The 19,834-nt window shown below is 50.9% G+C and overlaps 1 protein-coding gene across 4 annotated transcripts in view; it reads right to left on the minus strand.

Moving 5' to 3' along the window:
• Positions 1-19,834, minus strand: part of CERCAM (cerebral endothelial cell adhesion molecule) — a 49,473-nt gene that overhangs the window by 13,653 nt on the left and 15,986 nt on the right. For 2 of the 4 annotated variants that reach the window (XM_044992859.1, XM_044992858.1), the window contains exon 1: positions 3,029-3,275. The exons of 1 other annotated variant lie outside the window; for it this stretch is intronic. In XM_044992859.1, the coding sequence (XP_044848794.1) occupies positions 3,029-3,252 (224 nt within the window). In that variant the 5' untranslated portion in view covers positions 3,253-3,275. Of the gene's footprint in view, positions 1-3,028; positions 3,276-5,026; positions 5,219-19,834 lie in introns of those variants that run through there. One more of the 4 variants, XM_044992861.1, reaches the window with a different exon arrangement.

A 19,834-nucleotide genomic window follows, 5' to 3' on the forward strand; every position in this document is an offset into this window, starting at 1 on the left:
ACAGGGCTGGCCTTACAGGCAGAAATGAGGAAGAAGCCTCTAACAGTGCAGAGGAACTACCAGACTGAATCAGACCAATGGTCTATCTCCGTGGTTCTCAATCAGGAGAACGTGCACCACTGGGGGTATGCAGAGGTCTTCCAGGGGGTATGTCAACTCATCTAGATCAGTGGTTCTCAACCTGGGGGTCATGAGCCTCAGGGGGGAGGGGGTCATAAGCGCAGGGCCAGTATTAGGGGTGGCAAGCATGGCAATTGCCCGGGCCCTATGCCACAGGGTGCACTGTGAAGCTAAGTTACATGCTTCAGCCCCAGGCAGAGGGGCTTGAGCTTCAGGGGTACAGTGGTCTAGAAAGGTTGAGAACTAATGGTCTATGCAGTCCAAAGTCCTGTTTCCAATAGTGCCAACTGCTAGATGCTTCAGGAGAAGGTGCATGTAAGCCCACAGTGGACAATTATGGAATAACCTACCTGCAGGGGAAGTTTCTTCCTGACCCCTGTCAGAGTACAGTTGATTCATGCCCTGAAGCATGAGGGTTTAAATCCAATTTTTTAATTCCATCTGATGTAAGTGGATAAGAACATAAGAATGGCCAAACTGGGTCAGATCAAAAATCCATCTAGCCCAGTATCCTGTCTTTTGATGGTGGCCAATGCCAGGTACCCCAAAGGGAATGAACAGAACAGATAATCATCAAGTGGTCCATCCCGTCACCATTCCCAGCTTGGATGTTCTTATCCATGGAAAAGCAGGTTCTTCCTAAAGTGCTCTCGGCTGAGTGGGAGAATTCCATGGAACTGGCTGGGATCACCACCTGGATTCATGAGCAGTGGCAGCATGAGACTGACTGGGACTGCGGAATATTAAGGGGCAGGACCACACCAGGAACTGCCCTCTGGCAGCTGCCAAGCCTGCCCACCCTTACTGGCAGCCCGACAGCATGCCAACAACGCTCTGCAGAGACATTCTGAATGTGAAACTGGTTCCCTGCTCTCCGTTGTCACAAAGATATCAGTGCCGCTTGTCCCAGAACACCCTGTTTCTGCATCGAGTGTTGTCTAATGGCTAGTGCAGGAAGGTAAGGATCAGAACTCCTGGGTTCTAATCCCAGCTCTGTGGACAAGTCCTTTACCCTCTGCGTGCCTCAGTCTCCCCACCTGTCAAATGGGGATTTTGCCACCTCTGTAAGCGCAAGGCAATAGATTGATTTACCAGTTTTCTAATATGGACCAGATGGGCCAAATTAATCACTGGTGTAACTGTATGGGCCTCAGGAATAAATTTAGCCCAGAATGTTCCTATCCAGGCATAGACAAGCTTAAACCTCCGTGTGAACTCTGCTTCCACCCTAGAGCCGCTGCGATTCCTTTAAAAGGAGACACGAGCAACCCAGGCACGAACACTGGCTCCTGTGCTATAAATACCTCCCGGCTACGCTGGCACCAGCAAAGGCAGCCAGCGGGAATCTTTTGGAGAATTAACATGTAATTTTAAGCAATCTGCTATTGGGAGAGGGAACGTGAAGGGATAATTCCTTCCAAACTGCAGACTCGCTGACTAGCATTAACGAGGCCCCCACGCTGCCCTGCCCGGGCCTGGCCAGCCACCAAACACAAGGGCTCATTTGTCTTCAGACCAGGCTCTTCCCAACTGGTAATTAGCCGTTCTCCTCCTTTACTTCTTCCCATTGCTCTGGGCAGGGCCGTGGGCTGCACACTGCCTACGGCCTCCTTTCCCCGTTCTGTTTTCAGCCCCGCCATGCCCATGACAACATCCACAGCCCCAGGACGGGGCCCGGATTCAGTGGCGAGTCCTGTTCCAACCGAGGTGGGGGAAAGCGACGAATGTCGTGTATCGCCGCCTAGCACAGGCGGGGGTTGGACAGGCAGGGCACAGACATAGTGGGAGTGAGCAGGGCAGAGCTGAGCGGACCAGCCAATGACTCCCCCTCACCCTCTTCTCATCCATGCTGCTCTCCTCTAGCCTTTCCTCTCACATACAAGTGAAACAGTGAGACATTTTTATTAAAAAAAACAGCTTTTTGGAAATGCCAGCCTCAGCCCCTGCCAGCAACACCGGGCAGAGAGGAGTCTTTGCTCCCAGGGTCCTGATCACAGCTGAAGGACAACATCTCCTCCCTCAAATACTCCCCTCCACCCCCACCCAAGGTCTGACACTTCACAAGGCCCGAGACCCCATTCATCCCAGCACATCGAGATCCGAACACAAGGCTGTGGCTTGTAATGGGAGAGCTCAGCTCCCCCAGGACCAACGTGCTTGCACCCACTCTACAGCACCTCCTGCTGGGAGCGGCTGGGACTGGAGTCTCCTCTCACACCCATCCGTTAGTCTGGGCTGGGTGCTGGGAATTCCAAACACATGGAGTCAAGCCACAGGGAAAACCGTAAGTATCCGAGATGGAAAAAGGTACCAATAGAAGAGTGGCCCAGCTCGCGCTGCAGCCTGGATTGCTGGCCAGCAGACTGCACATCTGGATCTCTAGCAGACGTGCACATATGGTAAAGATGCTCTTTACCACGATTATACTCCCGAGGTAATAGTTCCTACAAGCTCATGTGAGAGGCTGTCGAATACAGGAGCTTTGAGGGGCAGTGAGAGCAGATGGGATGAGGCGCCCAGCTCCAGACACCCGTATCTCACAGTATGCACGGGGGGGGTGAGGGGGGTATTAACCTCCAGGAGCAGGGGGAGAACATCCCCCCTCGGGTAGGATGGAAGCGTGTCCAGCCCATAACTCAGGCACCAGCCCCGCTGCTGCCCCACTGCCCAGCATCCCTTTAAGTCGGGGAGGGAGGGAGGGAGGGGTTCCCTAGCCTGGCAGTGCCCCCGCTAAGGGGACGGCAGTGAGATGGCCCCCATCCTGCACGGGCACATCCCGCTGCAGCCCCATATCCCTGCTGCCCTTCCTCGCCCTGGCACTAACCCCAGCCCTAGGGCCCCTCTGCGGGCTGGGGAGCGGGGACACCCCCGGCTTCCTGCCCTCCCCGGGGAGCCGAGCAGCCCTTACCAGATAGAGATGCGCCCCTTGGGGTAGTCCAGGCGCTCCAAGGCCCCCAGGTAATGGGGCAGCGAGTGCTCGGAGTTGCGGGCCAGGATGGCGATCACCACGGTGGGCAGCTCCTGCTGGTGCCCGGCTGGGCTCCCCCCTTCCTCCTCCTGCCCGGGGCAGCCCCCCAGCAGCAGGAGCAGGAGCAGGGCGCAGCGCAGCAGCGCAGCGCCGAGGGGGCGCATGGCCGGAGGCAGCGGCAGCAGCAGTGGGGAGCGGCCGGGGAGCGGAGCTGGGAGCGGGGCGGAGCAGGGGGCGGGTGGGAAGAGAGGGGCCGGGCTGGGAATCAGCGCCGGGAGGGGAGGGGAGAGGGGGAGGCTCACGGTGGGGAAGAGACGAGGCCTGGTAGCGCTGGGGCGGTGCCCTGCAGCTCAAATCCTGGTGCCACCAAGCTGGGCAGCAGCAGGGCCGGCCTCCCTCTCCCTAGTCCCGGGGGCCAGTTGGGCTGGGGGGTGCTGTGGGCTGGACACCGTCACCTGGCTGCTGGGAGCTGAGCCCCACCGAGCTCAGCTCCGGTGTTGGCATCCGCCCTTGCTCTGGGCGTGCACCCGAGAGCTAGTTCGGGCCCCTGTGAAAAAAAATTTTCAGGCCCCCCCGCAAGGGCGGACCAGCTAAACAGGGGCGACGAAGCCAGGGAACCCAGGCCCTGGGCCCCCTTCTGGACCGCTGGGCCCCAGTAATTTGTACTGGCTTCCACCACCACCCCCGTCAGCCCTGCGTGCACCCCTGTGCTGGAGCTGTGTGCTACATCTGGGCCTCCTTCGTCCCTTCAGATCTGCAGCAAGGGCTGGTCTGGCTGACAGCCGAGGCGGAGGAATTAGTGTGTGTTGATATTAACATAGTGCCTAGGAGTGCAGGCCACTGAACACGACTCCAGTGCACAGGCCACCCCTCTCCCCTCCAAAGAACACCCCAATATGCCCCCTGTGCTGGGATGCGACCTAGGGCCAGCTCCCCTGACCCTTTCCCTGCTGGGGACTCCCCTACCTTGGGTGTCTCCCCAGCATAGGTCCTTCACAGTCCCTGTGGTCGCTTTAGTCCTGCAAATTGGCGTAAAGGAGCCCATGGAGCACCATCCTTCGACCCCTCGGAGCAGGGGCAGCTTTAGTAGGCAAATTATGGCCTTGGCATTTTAAAAACTAGACCAGACCAGACATTTTGAAAATGCCCCGTAGGGCACAATACTTGGTTAGCTGGGGGCGGGCTGGCTGGGGTCTGACTTTCCATCTTTCACAGCTATGAGTCTTGGGAGTCCAGAAGTTTTGCCTGCAAGAAATCCCAGATTTCATGGAAAGCCGGGGTGGTGGAATGTGCCTTTTCTTCCCTTTAGTCTGGTGTTACACGCGTAGCAGACTTGCAACCCCCTCTAGTGAGAGCGGCCAACGCAAACAGCCCTCTCGCCTCCCCTGCCTGAGAGCTGGGCGAGTAGCAGGAGCAATGAGTCACGTCTGCTTTTGAGACTTCAGAACCACATTTTGATTCAGCCGCATTCACACGTGTCCCCGTTTCCCACAAGCATCCATGCAAGCCAGGCTTCATTCACACAACCAACGTCTGCAGAGAGCAAATTCCAGGCCCGTTGCCAAGAGCCGATTAATTGCAAAATAATATTGATTTCATAACAAAAATAAAATTAGTTTTGGAGCCAAAACAGTTCATCCAATCATGGAACAGAAACGACCCCGCATGACTCTGATGCCCAATCACACAGCTCAAAGGGATGTTTGCGGCGCATGCATGGCCAATGATCCACTGGCTTTAATGTATGTGGCAAACACTTTTATATGACAAACAGAGCTGTAAATATCATGGTCTGCCCCCAGACCATTTGCAAGCTGGAAAAGGAGCTAAATCTGCCAGATAAATAACAACTTTTCCTAACAAACAATTCAGTTAGTTCTATCTAGAGACCATCCCCAGCGTCCTACTGGAGCCCAAGAGTAGTTACATCTAGCATACCTGCCCTACTGATCACGAGGGGTTTGAGGGACCCAGCTATCCAGAAAGACTAGGCAGATGCCTTCCATCTTTGCTCATCACAGCTGCTGCAAAACCTGCCCAGACAGCTGTGTTTGACCATCTGGGATAAACAGAAATGGGTGAGGGGGGAGGAAACTTCATGACAACAGTCAAGCCAGCAAGACACAGAACCTGGAAGAGAAAACAGAGAAGGGGTGTGAGGGCAATAGCATTTGTGCCTTTCGGGAAATCCTGACATTCCCGCAGCATCAAAGAAAATCACGTTTCCATCAAGGCCGAGTATTACCTCGGAGTATGAAAGACAGCATATAAAACCTCCACCCCTGGCATGGGTCTTCAGCAGTGTCTGCAAGGGTGACCAGACACCCTGATATTAAGGACTGTGTCTTATATACAAAGCTATACCCCAACCCCAGGAGGGAAAGCGTCCTGATTTTTCACACTTGCTATCTGATCACCCTAATGTCTGCACTTGGGACCTCCAGCACTGCCCCACCGACCTCTACCACTTAAGCTAAAGAAGCAATTTTGTTGGCTGGTAGCAGTAGTAAACTGTTATCCTCTAGTGGACCAGCCACAACACACACTTTTCCAGTCGGTCATACATAGAAATAGCCTCTCTCTTCTCTACGCATCAGGCTTCAATTCTATCTCCTGGCTGATGTGTGTTGGACTGGTGAGCATTTAGGGAAGGGCTGGATAGTTTATTCAAAAAGCACTGTTCCTCCTACAAACCTACCCTGGTCCTCTCTAGGAACAGGAGGATCAAGAACTCTGATAAATAACCAAACTCTCTGTAGCAGGAGAGAGTTTTCTGGAAGTTCCAGACCCCAGGCAGCAACTCAGAGACCCAAAGGAAGTTCTATAATCCAGGAGCATGAAATGAACACACAATACATGTAGAACAAACAGAAAATACAGCTTGACAGCCTGAAATCAGCCTGCTAACTTCACTGCTCCATGGAGGCAAATACAATAGCTAGTTGGTTTTTTTGTTTGTTTGTTTGTTTTTTTAAACAAGGAGTTAGATTCTCTTCCCTCTTTTTCTGGTATAAGGTTCTTCAAAAATCTGGCCCCACAGTATAACAGGCTGAGCTGCTCCTTGTGTTAGTTAAATGACAGGACTCCAAGTCAGGTAACCTGAGCTCTAGCCCCACTGATGCACAGCATACACTAAATAGACAAATTTAATTCAGCATTGTGCCTCAGTTTCCCTGTCTGTAACTGGAGATTACTAATTACAGGCCTCACAGTGGGATTGAGAGTCTGAATTCACAATGTTTGCAGAGCGCTTTGAGCGCCAAATGTGGAAGAAGCTATAGGCAAATTAAGTCTTAGTTATGAATTGTTACATTATTATTAATTGTCACCTAGTTCAGTGTTTATCATTTGAGTTTGGAGGTGGATCTCCTTGAAGATCTAGCACAGAAGGTCTACGAGCTTGCCAGCTTCCAAACTTCCATGTCGTTCTCCAAGCCTGATGCTCTGCACCTTGAACACCAGCAGTTTCGTGGTGTATGTTTACACCTGTGAAATCCTTCCCAGGGACCATTTCTTTTTCCATCAGCAATCTGCTGCCATCTAGTGGTCAGTGAGTTCAGCTCTCAAATTCAAGAGGCACAGAGTGGACAAATTCATCCCTGGGGCAACTCCACTGACTGGGTCAAGCATGGGGTGAACTTGGCCTGTTGTCTAAAATTCATGCCTGAGGCCCCTGCTGATGTGGCAGAGATTAGGAATTGGTTCAGGGCATAATTGCTGAGTTTATGCAAGAAGCTCTCCTTGCCTGCAGGTTTTCTTAGGCCATTTGGAGCCGGTGAGGTCTCATGTCATGCCAGGATAAGGCAGCAGCCAGGCACAGCCGAGAGCCCTTTGCATAGAAAGCAACGAGTCTGCTTTAAACCTGAGTGCAGTCAGAGGTTTGAAGGGTTTAGGACAGAGATACTCAGACTGCGGCTCGCAAGTCCCAACTCTGTCTTGAATGTGTCTCTTTGCAGCACATGATATTAAAACACTGTGGGGTTTAATTATTAATCAGTCTATGTTATTAACCAATCCAGATGCTTTTGCTCTGTTATTAACCAATTGAAGTTGATAAAATAATACTTGGTCAGTCATTTTGCTGTGAGAATGTGTGTGTGTGTGTAGGTATGTAGGTATATTCTCACAGCAAAATGACTGACCAATCTAATCTTTAAACACACTGCCTCCCACACTTGCTCTGTTGTCTCCCAGGCATGCAGAAGGGTTGAACACGTAAATGCACTCCACTCCTGGAGGATGACAATAATGCTTCCTGGTGCTACCCTGCCATCCCTCATGAGCAGAGGGACTTGGACATATTGAGAAGCCAGACAGCAGCTGGGAGGGATTTGGGTACCTGCCAACAACCATCCCTACTCAGGATGGACAGTCCTTACTCGCCTCACTCTCTCACTTAACTCCGTGCATGTCAGTGGAGTTGAAGGCTTCCACATACCTCCTTACATAGCTCCCTGCCCCCAATCATGGCAGTATCTGAACACCACCCCCAACACACATCTGGGAGCCCGAGGGAAACTGAATGTTTGATCTGCAGAAGTGCTGAGCACCTTGAGTTCCCACTGGCTACAGCTGGAGTTGCAGATGCTCAGTTCCCTGAAATCAGGCCCTTAGGACTTGTCCAAGGCCTCATGAAAGCTGGAGCGAAGTAGGAATTACAGTTTGGTCCCCTGAAACCCAGCCCAGTGCCTCTCCCCAAGTCATGCCCTGGTCTCTGTCTAGCTTTCAGATGGGATTTGAGGAGGCCCGTGTGGGAGAGGAATGGGAGACCCTGCAAACGCGACAGTGTTAGCTACAAACGAGTGAGGTTTTTAAAGTCTGGAGAGTTAAGGGTGAAATTGCCCATTTGCTTTAAAACAAACCCACCTCATGGGCTTTAAGGCCAGAAGGGACCATCATGGTCACCTAGTCTGACCTCCTGCACATTGCAGGCCACAGAACCTCGTCCACTGATCCTGCAATAGGTCTGTAACCTCTGGCTGAGTTACTGAAAACCTCAAATCTTGATTTAAAGTCTTCAAGTTACAGAGACTCAGCCATTTACACTAGTTCAAACCAGTAAGTGCCTCATGCTGCAGAGAAAGGCGAAAACCCCCAAGAACCTCTGCCAATCTGACCTGGGGGAACATTCCTTCCTGACCCCAAATCTGGTGATCAGTTAGACTCTGAGCATGTGGGTGAGATCCACCAGCCAGACACCTGGGAAAGAATTCTCTGTAGTAGCTCAGAGCCCTCCACACCTAGTGTCCCATCTGCTAAGAGGACAGCAGAATTTAGTCAATTCTTTAGCAAAAGGACATGGTCTCTGCCCTTTTCCCTCTTTCACCAGCAGGTGTCACTACTGCCCACAGGATTCTCCAAAGAAGTTTGGGTTTTTTGTGGGGGGGGGGGAAGGGAGGAGGGCAGAGAGAAAGGATGGAATAATCAATTTGGCAGCTAGTCAAGAAAAATTATGTGCCATAGAACCACCTGCCTGGGAAATCCAACAGCAATAAGGTGTACAGGGCAAGGGTGAGAGTCTTCACTCTGCCTAATAGTGCAGACTCCATCAGCAATAAAGTCTTCAGAGATAGCCGTAGTGCAGGGGGTCCTCTCCCTGTCTGACACCAGCACACTTTTTGAGAGCTACATCTGTCCACTTGAGGCAGCCCTCAAGAAACCCCAGCCCTCTCTCTGCCCAGCACTGACACTAGCGATTAGCTTTTCAGCAGAGATGCCAAACTCCTTTTCAAAAGAAGGATCATTATCCCCATTTTACAGATGAGGACACTACGTTGAGGTCACACAGCAATGGGCAGGGCGGGGAAAGAACCCAGGACTCCCACTCCCGCACCTTGTCCAGCAGCCCACGGTGCCTGCACGTTTGACCCCATGATTCGTATTTAAAACATTCCAAATTTTTCGTTGAAACCAAACACACAGTGGATGGAATTTGACTGCCTACATGGATACACACATGCTCGTGCACACACACTCACTCGCTTCCAGCGACTACTGTATTACGTTCTGCTTCTAGCCCAGACTGCCTATAGCAGGAAGACATCCTCTCTCTTTTCCATGCTGAAAGGCACCTTAGAACTCTGATTCTATCTTCATGCAAAGTAATAAATTGAACATCTTGAAATTCCCTAAAGGGGACATTGTTGAGATCATTATACACTAAAAACAAGGGTTATTACCAACAAAACAAGAGATGGCTCGTATGGAAAGAATTGTCCAAATCGAAGTCAGCTGTCAGTGCACCTGCTGCTTGCACCTTTTGGCCAGTTTCACTTTCATTGCTAGGCAGCCACACTTTCTGGTCATCAGGCACTAGCACAAGGCTGCAAATCACAAGGGACCAGAGTATGGTGAAATGGGAGCACAGGGCTAGGCATCAGGAATTCCCGAGTCCTAATACCGTCTTTGCTACTAGCTCACCTTGTGACCTCCCGTGCTTTACATTTTTATCTGCACAGAAGAGACCGTAACACTTACCAGAGCTACGCGGCAGAGCTGCTGTGAGGATTGCTAAGCGAGTTTATTACAGTAGAGCCTAAGGGCCAACCAAGAGCGGCCCCAAGGCACTAACCACTAGGTAAACACAGTAGATGTTCCTTCCCCAATGAGCTTACTATCTAAATAGACAAGCCAAACAGAGGGCAGGGGAAGAGTCTAATCAGTTAATGCCTGTACAGAACTTCAAACCTGTCATGCTCTATAGGAGCACTATTGTTATTTTTCATATCCCATTTATTTTATTTAAATAGGAAAAAGTGTCTATTGATCTCAGGTTCTGTAAAAAAATAAATCTACATTTTGGGTCAGATTTGACTTGATTCTATGTAACACACACACAAAACACTGGTAAAAGAACATTATGAAGGCTGCCAAGTCAAGCACTCGGAAGTCAGGAAATGTCAGAAATAAGGTTGTCTGGGAAGCCTTACTTCAGTCTCCGTGTGTGTATGCTCAGTTGCTCTGCAGGGATCACATGTGTGAAGCCTGGGGAGCCCTAGGAGCTGAGAGAGTCTGAGTGTGTTCACTGAGGATGAAATCTTCAGTGATTTTTAGCTGCTAAGACCTAAATCTCCACTGAATGTCTGAACTGCAGTTTTTCAAAGGCTTAAAACTTGGTCAAGTTTTGGCCGATTTCCATGTGGATGGCAAAGGCACCTCCCTGACACCACCACTCTGCCAAATTTCAAATCCCTGCTCCAAAGCATGGTGGTGCTAGAGCTGTTGAATTAATAAGTTGCCAGAATTTTTAACATGGGCAACCACCGTATTTTTCTCCAACCTCATTCTTGGAAATAGCTGAATCATTTTAAAAAGCCTCAGGCAGATACCTAAACAGTTAAGTTTTGGCAAAGCTATAAGCAATCAAATCTTGCAATGGGAAGTGTTAGACAAACTTAATAATACGTAGTGCACTGACCTACCTGGCCTTTCTCCAAGTGTACAATCACGTATACGCACTTCCAGTCGCAGCCTGTAGATGGTGAAAGTGCCCCAGGTTTAGAGTTTGAGGTGCTAGGGATACATGTGGATGTGTCACATCAGGGACACGATAGAGAGCCGGTCATACGATCAATCCCATCTCTTCCCATCCCCATGTCCCACCAGGGACGGCAGAGCAGAGCAGAGAGCGTCTGTTGAAAGGCTCTCAAGGTTTTACACTTACAGATTCCATATACCTGCCCTCACATCGGTACCCCAGTTCCTCTGTCATCCCTCTCCGCCGTCATTGGCCTCCTTCCCATCTCCTCGCTACCTCACTCTATTTCCATAAGCCAAGTTCCCACCTCATCCATCACTCGAGTAGGACATTTCAAGGTCATACCCAAGATCAGCCCTAACATGCCTCCCAAACCACCTCCCAGCACCAGCCCAGGCCCAGCCAAGTTGTCAATTACCCTCACAGCAGCACCAGACTGGCAGAAACTGCCCTCTGCCATGACGCACATGGAATCAGCTCCAAAGACTAAACAGGCCTGAAAACTAATCCTTATTACTGAAACAGCTTTGGCTGATTCTCGCCCTGGGCGTTGGCATCAGCAGACTGGTGGCAAGGAATTCATAGTGCCCATGGGATTGGATCCAGGAGAGCTGACCCACGCAGAGTGAGTGGTACTCAAGATGCACATCTCACGTATGGGCGGTGGGGCCTGAGCACTGTATTTGGGAAATGAACCCTACAAGGCAAATTGAAAAGATTTCATCAGCCCTTGTGCTACAGCCAGAAAGTTTCCATCACAACTTTTTGTTTTTTTAATACACAAAATGGCATTTTAATTAAATGGAAATTTTGGCCATTTCCAGATTTCCACTTACATTTTTCAGACTTTTGTTGAAACACTGAAAACCAAAACTTGTTTGGTTTGGAAAGCTGGAAAAATTTCTGTATTTGGTTGCTGAAAAAAAATGGGGTTGGGGGTTCCTCCTTAACTCCCCCCCCCCTCAAAAAAACCCCTAAAAATATTCACCAGGAAAAGTATCTTTTCCTCAGTAGCTCTAATCTGCAGCCCTTTGAGCTGGATCCTGCATTGTTTTGGCTCCAATGGGGATTTGGGGCATGCAAGGAACTCAGAACTGGGTCCTTCGTGAAATCTAGCTGTTAGTTTTCTTGCAGAGACTGTCTGTATGCCACTAGATACACTAGAGGGTTTGCTTTGATTTGCATCATTCTAATAATCAATTAATAAACTTTTTGCCCTTCTATAGAAATGTCCATCCTAGCCTCTAAACAACCTTTATAAGCCTCGCAACCACACCTGAGGAAAGTGAGCATCATCCCCATTTTACAGATGGGGAAACTGAGGCACAGAGCAGTGCCGTGACTTAGCCAAGGTCACACGACGAGATTTGCAGAGCTGAAAACAAAACCCAGGAGTTGATTTTGTGCTATCGCCACTAGACTCCCTCCCCAGCTGTGTTTGTATCTTTGCGATGGGCATTCTGTTACCTTGATCTAAGCCTACGGAGCGGATTCGCCTGGGCCCTGAACCTTGTGAAATCACTTAAGCCTGGGCAAAGCAAGCGGAGGATTCTGCGAGCAGAAGATTCTGAGCTGGTAGCATTTCACACCCACTTTGACAGGCATAAGTGACAACACAAGGAGCAAAGCAGTGGAGAATCAGGGTCACAGCCTCTGGAAGCCGCACAGCATTGCCCCGCAGGGTAGGGGAGCCAGAATCCAGGATTCAAGCCAGGTCTTCAGTCCTAGGCCAGCGGGGGCTGGCAGTGCAGCAGAGTCATTCCTGTCCCTCCGTGTCCTCATGCCCAGACTCTCTAGCAGCTCCGGTGGCTGACACAGGAATAGTATTGACAGGCACCAGAGGGGGCAGCCCCCAACCCTCTTTGTCTGGGTAGGACAGCTGGCCTGAGAAGGGAGTTAAGGCTGGAGAGGGAAAAAAATTGACTTTCAAGAGCAGCTTGAAAGCATCCCCCCTCCAGACAGACAGACAGACAGACATCACCCTACTACCTAGAGAAAGACAGGCAGCTGGGGTTGATTACCTTCTCCCTAAGACATACTTATCTCCTCTTACTGCACATTGGTCAGGTGCTTTCTTCTACCCATCTGATCCAGAGCAGAGAGGAGCATTACAATGTGAGCTGTGAGCTGTACTCACTGAACACACACACACACACACACACACGGTAGCTGCTACTTCTCAGACAAAAAAATATCAGCTCCTCGGTGCAGTTTCTTTTCTCCATATTATCAGAGCCTTCTCCATCCCCATCACAGGGCAGCAGCAGGCAAACCACCGTGTTTCTTTCCAAATGGGGGAGTGCATTTTCATGCAGGAGAGTCCTGCAGTCAAAGCACTGGTGTCAGGCAGTTGTAGTGCATCTCAGCTTCCCCGCACAGAACAGCCAACACGCCTCCATCCGAACAGGCAGCCCGCTTGTTATTCCCGTACACTCTGCTAATGCACCTTAATGTGGACCACAATTGCCCCTCTAACTCTAGCCCTAGAACGCTGCAATAATCCTGCTATTCTAGTCTTGAACTCGTCAGCAGAAGACATGGCCTAGCAGGCCAGATTGTGCAGCAGGTTTGTTGTGTGTACAGATTGACAGTAGACACTCATGTATGACGTCTTCCCCATCTACACAGACGTATCACACCCATGCATATCACACACATACCCCATATATACAGCTGTGTAAACTTCCTCCATACACAGAGAGAATTATATCACACACCTCCCCTGTGCAACCGGACATACCCATTCATAGCTTCTGCATACTTTCACTCCCATGCATAGACATATATACTCAAATATTACACACACACACCCCGCCTGTACATACGGAGCTCACTCACACTCATACAGATCACACATGTACAGGGCCGACCCAAGACCAAATGGCGCCCCAGGCGAGGAGCGTCTTCAGCCACCCCCCTCCCCCGCATTTGTTAAACTTGTGAATATCACACAATGCATATAAACTTCACAATATCGCAGCTGGGCTCTCAGTTCACTTCAGTTCATTCTTATATCTCACTGACTGACTGGCAATGCCCCCCTCCCCTTACATACCCACAACGGCATGGCTGACAACATTCTAGGAGGTTCGAGGAAAATGTAGTTCTCAAAGTCTGGAAGGTTCCACAAGATTCTACAAAGGTCCAGAACATTCTAGGAGGTTAGTGCAAAATGAATCCACATACAGAATACCTGAAACATTTTACTTCAAACAAACATTCTATTTCCCCTTTGTCGCTAACAACAAAAACAGCACTCCGAGCCCAGTGCCCCCCAAGCCCGGCACCCAGGCAGTCACCTGCCCCTAAATCCATCCCTGCCCATGTACACACATTGGCCATAAAAATAGTCCATCGCTCACCTGTATCACACAGTCTACTTGTACACACTCTACACATACACTACATCTCCTCCCCCAAAACACACTTTGTCATTGGAAGCCATGTTTCACTCCAGATAAGAAGTCACAGGTTCTTATACTGGATGCTGTTGAAGAACACAGCTAAAAGTTCCCACACGTAAAGCCACTGGAAACAAAGATTCAGGACAAGGGTCAGTTTGCTGGCAGAAGATCTAGGTTACAAGACCAGAGAGCCTAGGATCACACAACCTTCTGAAACCAACATCCCTTCTTCTTTGAAACTCTTGCTGACTCGCGGTTTCATCTGGCCTGGTGCAGAGACATTACATCAAATCCATCTATGCTCAGAGGTAGCTGAGGAGATTAGCAGGAGGAAATTGCTCGGTTAGAATGGAATAGAATTGGCAGCACATGGCATCATTTACCCCAAGGAACCCTAAGGTTCTTTCCAGGGCAATGGTCTAGATCCTGGTAGTGCAGTGACTGCAAGTCCAGGCATGATCATGGCTGAGATTCACTCTGTATGAATCTCCTCTTGATTCGACCACTATTTAATGTGATGACAGGGCCTTGGGTGCTAATCCCTGGAGCCTGATGTTCTTTTTCTGTACTAGTGCAAGTTGCTCACCCACACACTGCCCTGCCAACGTGCCTCCGTTCCTTGGCTTTTATGCCAACAATGTTATCACTGTATATGTGGGGCTGGAAGTTTACACGGCTCCTTACAAACAAAGGTTGTAGCTATATGGAAAGCGTAGGATTGTAGCACAGCTAAGCTTTAATCTAGCTAGCACGGTGCCACTGGATTTGGCTGCCCCATCGCCCCCTCTTCTGGTCAAACATGGCACAGCAGGTGCTTCCTACCTCAGTTTCTTCTGAGGTGGGTCCCCTCCTCCTTCCCCACAAGGTCAATGTCAGGGAATGTAGCAGGACTCTCCAGCCTCATCACTGAGCAAAGATATCCCCTTCCCGGGTAGCAATTGTCCAGTTAAGAGCCACAACAAAGAGAAGATTTGCCTCCTCCTCTTGGGCTACTCATCAGTCTGCCTTGCCAGCTCAGGCCTCTCTTTGCTCGGGTATGGAGTGCTGGCTCCCAGTCTGCCTTCTCTGCAGTCCCTCTCACACTTGATCACTGCCCGGAGTTCCAGGCTTTTCACCCCTACCGCCAGGCCCTGCTGAGCTGCTCTTTCAGCTGAACGCTGCCTCTCAGGGCTTGCTCTGCCTGGAAGCAGGTTCCTATTGTCTCCCATCCCACAGGACTCTAGCAGCTTCCCCCCAGAAACCTGCCTTCAGGCATTACCGCAGGGCCTCCTGCATGACCCCAACCTGCTTCCTGTAGCACCTCCCTCTCTCTGCTTGCACCCTCAGCCCTTTTTACCAGACCCAGGTGTTCCTCAGCCTATCACCCCACCTGACCCCACTAGACCCACCCCCTCTGGCTGGGAGGCAGCAAATTACAGCACAGGTGGGGTTAAGTGAACAGGTGGGCTGGCCCAAGGCCTCCTGGCCCTTAAAGGGGCAGGCCACCCTGAAACCCACAGTGACAAGAGTAGTGAAGACACAGTGGCAAGGGCTTGTACTCGGCTACCTGCCCCAGCACAAGCTGACCGGGGCACTTGGGTATGCACTCGGGTTGCTAGCCGACTTGGAAGCCCATGCCACCATGTCTTCACCGTTCTACTTCGTTACACTACTAGCTAGCTTAGAGCTAGCACAAGTGCTGGCATGACACCTTCACTCACTGTACAGCCCTACCCCTACAGGCGGATATGCCCGCTGCCAGGAGGGCTGACAACAGAATGTTGCCAATTAGTGGCCAACGATGGTGGGGAGATTGTGTGATGTAAGAAGCTGGAGGTTGGGCTGAGACCCACCAAACACATTTTATTCAGCAGCCATCAGATTGTAAGAGTCACCTGGGCTAGATTTGAACCACCGGTGTGCAATATTCTTCATCTAGCCCCCCTCAATGGCTTGGCTACGTATCCTTGGTAAGAAGACAATTCAGTCAATTATATGGGAGAGCCACAAAGCTAGACCATTGGAAAGGGAAACACAGCCCTCCCCACATCCCTATCCATGCAGCCATCTGTAATGCGGGAAAAGCACCCTGGGTAAGTTCCAAAGGCGTCCGCACACTGGACCTTCCTCGCCAGACCATGAAGAGGGGACCCAGTTATAGGGCTGGATCAATCAGTCAAGAACCTTTACACAATGGGACATCATTCCGATCCGGACCACTCTTCACCATTCCTAATGGAGGGTGGTGGGATGGACACGCAAAGGACTCTCTCTCCAGAGGCAGTGTGCGGAGAAGGACACACACAAGCTCCACTGAGATGCTGTCTAATAACTCCTAAGAAATGTGTGTCCATTCCAGCTGTTTTCTTCCATATCCAGCTGTTTCACAGATTAAAAAAGCTAGCGCTAGCTATGAGTCCCAGAACTGGGTTTTCTTTCCAGTTTTCTGCTAAATCCATTCCCTTTCGCTGGGAGTTGTTGCCTTGTGCTTTTATTTTGTTCTGTCCTTCATTAGCCTATTCTCCTGGGCATGGAAGAATAATGGTGCCACGCTCTAATCAGGATATTTTTAGGTGTATTCCACTTCCCCCCACTAGGGCCTGATGGAAAGGCCCCAATTACAAGTGCAATTAAATCCTTAGGGTCCCCATAGCCTGCATTTTCCACCATCTCCCCGGAGATCTGCATAACTGAGATTGACTGACTGGAGCTCCAGAAGGACAGTAAGTGGTGTTCTGCCTGACAGGAGAGGGAGGAACAATGCCGACGGCAGCTGTAGTTAGCTCGGAGGATTGTGCCATTGTGAGCCCATATTGAAAGTCACCTGAGACATTTGTACTCAGTTGCCAGACACATTTCCACAGCCACGCCAGATGCCCCCAGCTGCATGTCCATGTTCTACTGCAGAGGTTCATGTGCAAACAATGCAGTAGCCGAGCGCTGGCCAATCAGAAGACAAGCCGAGATTGATTTCTGAGTGGATGGAGGTTTTTCCTGGCCCACCAACAGCTGAGAGAGGAAGAGTTCCTTAGTGATGTTGGAACAACACAGAGACTCCCCCACGTCACTGCTCCTCAAGTCTGGACAGACATCTCACGTCCATCCGTTTGAGTCCGGGGCAGGCAGGGCTCAGGCTGAAAACCAGCACGCAATTTCCTAGTGGTACCGGCTAATAGTTAAAGGGAAGAATGATAGTCTTGTGGTTAAGCTGCAGGATTCCTGGGTTCTATACCTGACACTGAGTTGTGTGTCTTTAGGCAAGGCACTTAACCACCCTGTTCCTCCATTTCCCCATCTGTCAGGTGAACATCATAACACCTGCCTTACGGGGGGATCATGAGGCTTAACCCATCTGTAAAGTGTCTTGTGCTCCTCAGACAGAACATGCTGTAGGCACACAAGAGTGTTACAAAGACGCCTGTTTGAGCAAAGGAATCCAGAGCCAGCACAAAAGGAACCCCACATACAAGAGGGGCATCTCTTTGAGAGCTGTGTGCTGGGTCATTTGCGGAGCCTCGCTTGCCTCCACTGCCTGGTCGTGCAGCTCAGCAGACCAAACACAGAAGGTCCCAGTGCAGGTGGTGTAAGGGAGTTGCCAGCCAACCACAGGAAGCATGAAGAGGCTGTCCGGGCAGTCCTTATCCATAGCTGTAGGTAACGCAGCAGAGGCGTCAGGTGAGAAGGTGCAGCTGTTGTGCACCAAGCCTTACGCCACGTAAAGAAGAGAATAGGCACCGTCAGATCTGGGCTTCTGCATCCAGGGATCCAAACTGCATGAGCCTCAAGGCAGGGGCCTGCTTCTCTTCTCTTCTAAACCTGGAAATCCCCAGGCACACCTGCAGCACCAGGTAAATACACAATAGAAGTGACTGCATCTGAGGCCCTTCCCCATTGCTTCTCTCCATAACAGAGAAGGTCCAGCCCAGGTGACAGAGGATCAGCAGGAGGATCCAGGATAGGACAAGGGCTCAAATGAAAGCCCCGAGAAACTAAAGAGCATGCCTAAGAAGAGGGCAATAGCCTGGGAAGACACAGGAGTCAGCTGACCGAGTGTCGGGAGGAGAGCTGCTGCTCACAGAGCTGGGCCCTCATTCAGCAGCTGCCACTATCCGGCCGCCAGCTCTGCAGGCAGCAACGCAGACGTAGGGGTGGCATGGGATGGTATTGTCACCCTTACTGCTGTGCTGCTGCTGGCAGGGCGCTGCCCTCAGCGCTGGGTGCCTGGCCAACAGCCGCTGCTCTCCAACCACGCAGCTCTGAAGGCAGCACAGAAGTAAGGGTGGCAATACTGCAAGCCCCCTAAAATAACCTGGTGACCCCCCCGCAACTCCCTTTTGAGTCAGGACCCCCAATTTGAGAAACGCTGGTCTCCCACACACCAAAGACCAGATTTCACAGTCCGTGATGCATTTTTCATGGCCATGAATTTGGTAGGGCTCTAGCGTAACTAAGAGTCATGAGTCTAACTTAAGAAAGGGGACACAGAGTCAATATATCAGGAGCAGCTTCGTAGCAACAAGGCTCATTCACCTGTGGAGCCATCAGCCACCAAATGAGGCAGAGGGGCTCCTGGCATGGGCCAGTTAAAACACTGGCTAAAATACTGTCAGGCACAATCCTGCCCTGGACGCTGGGCCATAGAGGGGATGAGACCAAATGGGGCTTTTCTCAATCTAATTTCTATGATTGTGTAATTCAGTCAGACCTAGAGAACCGGCCCCAAAGGCCCAGCTAGGCCAGCTCCTGGGATTCTCCTCAGCTCAGGCCTCAGAGACCAGCCCCCGGGACTCTCCTCAGCCCAGGTGAAGTGGGCACCATATGAACATGGGGGCAGCCGATGTGCCGTCACTTTTTAAGGGGGGGTACTTTTTCCTTTTTTCTATAATAAATTCCCCCACTTTCTTTGGGAAAATAATCAAGGAAATTCTTCAGCCAGGCTCTAAATCTGAGCTCTAGTGGTCTTTGCCTTGGCGAGGTGGGATCTCCCTCTAGGACTCAGTGACCCATACTCTCACAATCCCCACACACCCCGCCTTTCCCTCCCTCCTCTCCCACCCACCAGGACTTTCGGTCAGTCGCAGTCCAAACCCGGGCAGCTGTGACTGAAAACAAAGCTATTTCACACACAATAACCTTCTGTCCATTCCCAGATGCTGACCGCTGCGGTGGACAGCGGCTAGGGCTGGAGCCATTGAAGGTCCGTGCCAGGCCCCTGCTGGCAGGAGACAATGTTGGCAGTGATGGAGAGTAGGTATTTCAAAAGGTTTTGTTTTCAGATGACCCGCAGAGCCAGTGTGACCCTTCACCCCGAACCCTACCCACCCATGCTCCACCGTCCCAATAGCAACTGGCCACATTCCTGACCTTGGGGGGGAAAAGTTTAAAAACTCTTAGTGAGGAAACAATAACAGTGTCATGGAATTGATTTAGGAGGGACTTTTTCCATCACAAAGGCGAAACAAAAGGGCTTGGAGCTGGGAAAGGGGCTCCGGCTCTCAGCTCAGGAAGGGAACTGAATTACTGTGTGATAGGAGACATCTTCCAGTGTGTGTGTGTGGGGCAGGGGGTGTTTGAATTCCACCTGTTAGTCCTCCTAGCTGCCTCTCCACTCACGCACATGCCTGGCACTGCCTGCCTGGGCTACATTTTAGTCTAAGGCCAATCTTCAGGCTCTCTAACCTTTAACTTGCTGCAGAATCACTCCCCAAAGCCAGGGAAGAAGCATGAAAATCCTCCTGCAGCTCATGTTTCAGGGCAGGGGAGAGAGGGAGCCAGGCGTGCTAAGTAGAAACCATGCAGCTGAAGCTGTGAGAGATTTCAGAGGCCTGGTCCAGAGCCCACATCATGGGACCCAGAGAAGCAGTGGTCTGGAGCTCCCAGGCTAGC

This window comes from Mauremys mutica, chromosome 18 (assembly GCF_020497125.1).
Source record: "Mauremys mutica isolate MM-2020 ecotype Southern chromosome 18, ASM2049712v1, whole genome shotgun sequence".
Taxonomy (NCBI): Eukaryota; Metazoa; Chordata; order Testudines; family Geoemydidae; genus Mauremys; species Mauremys mutica.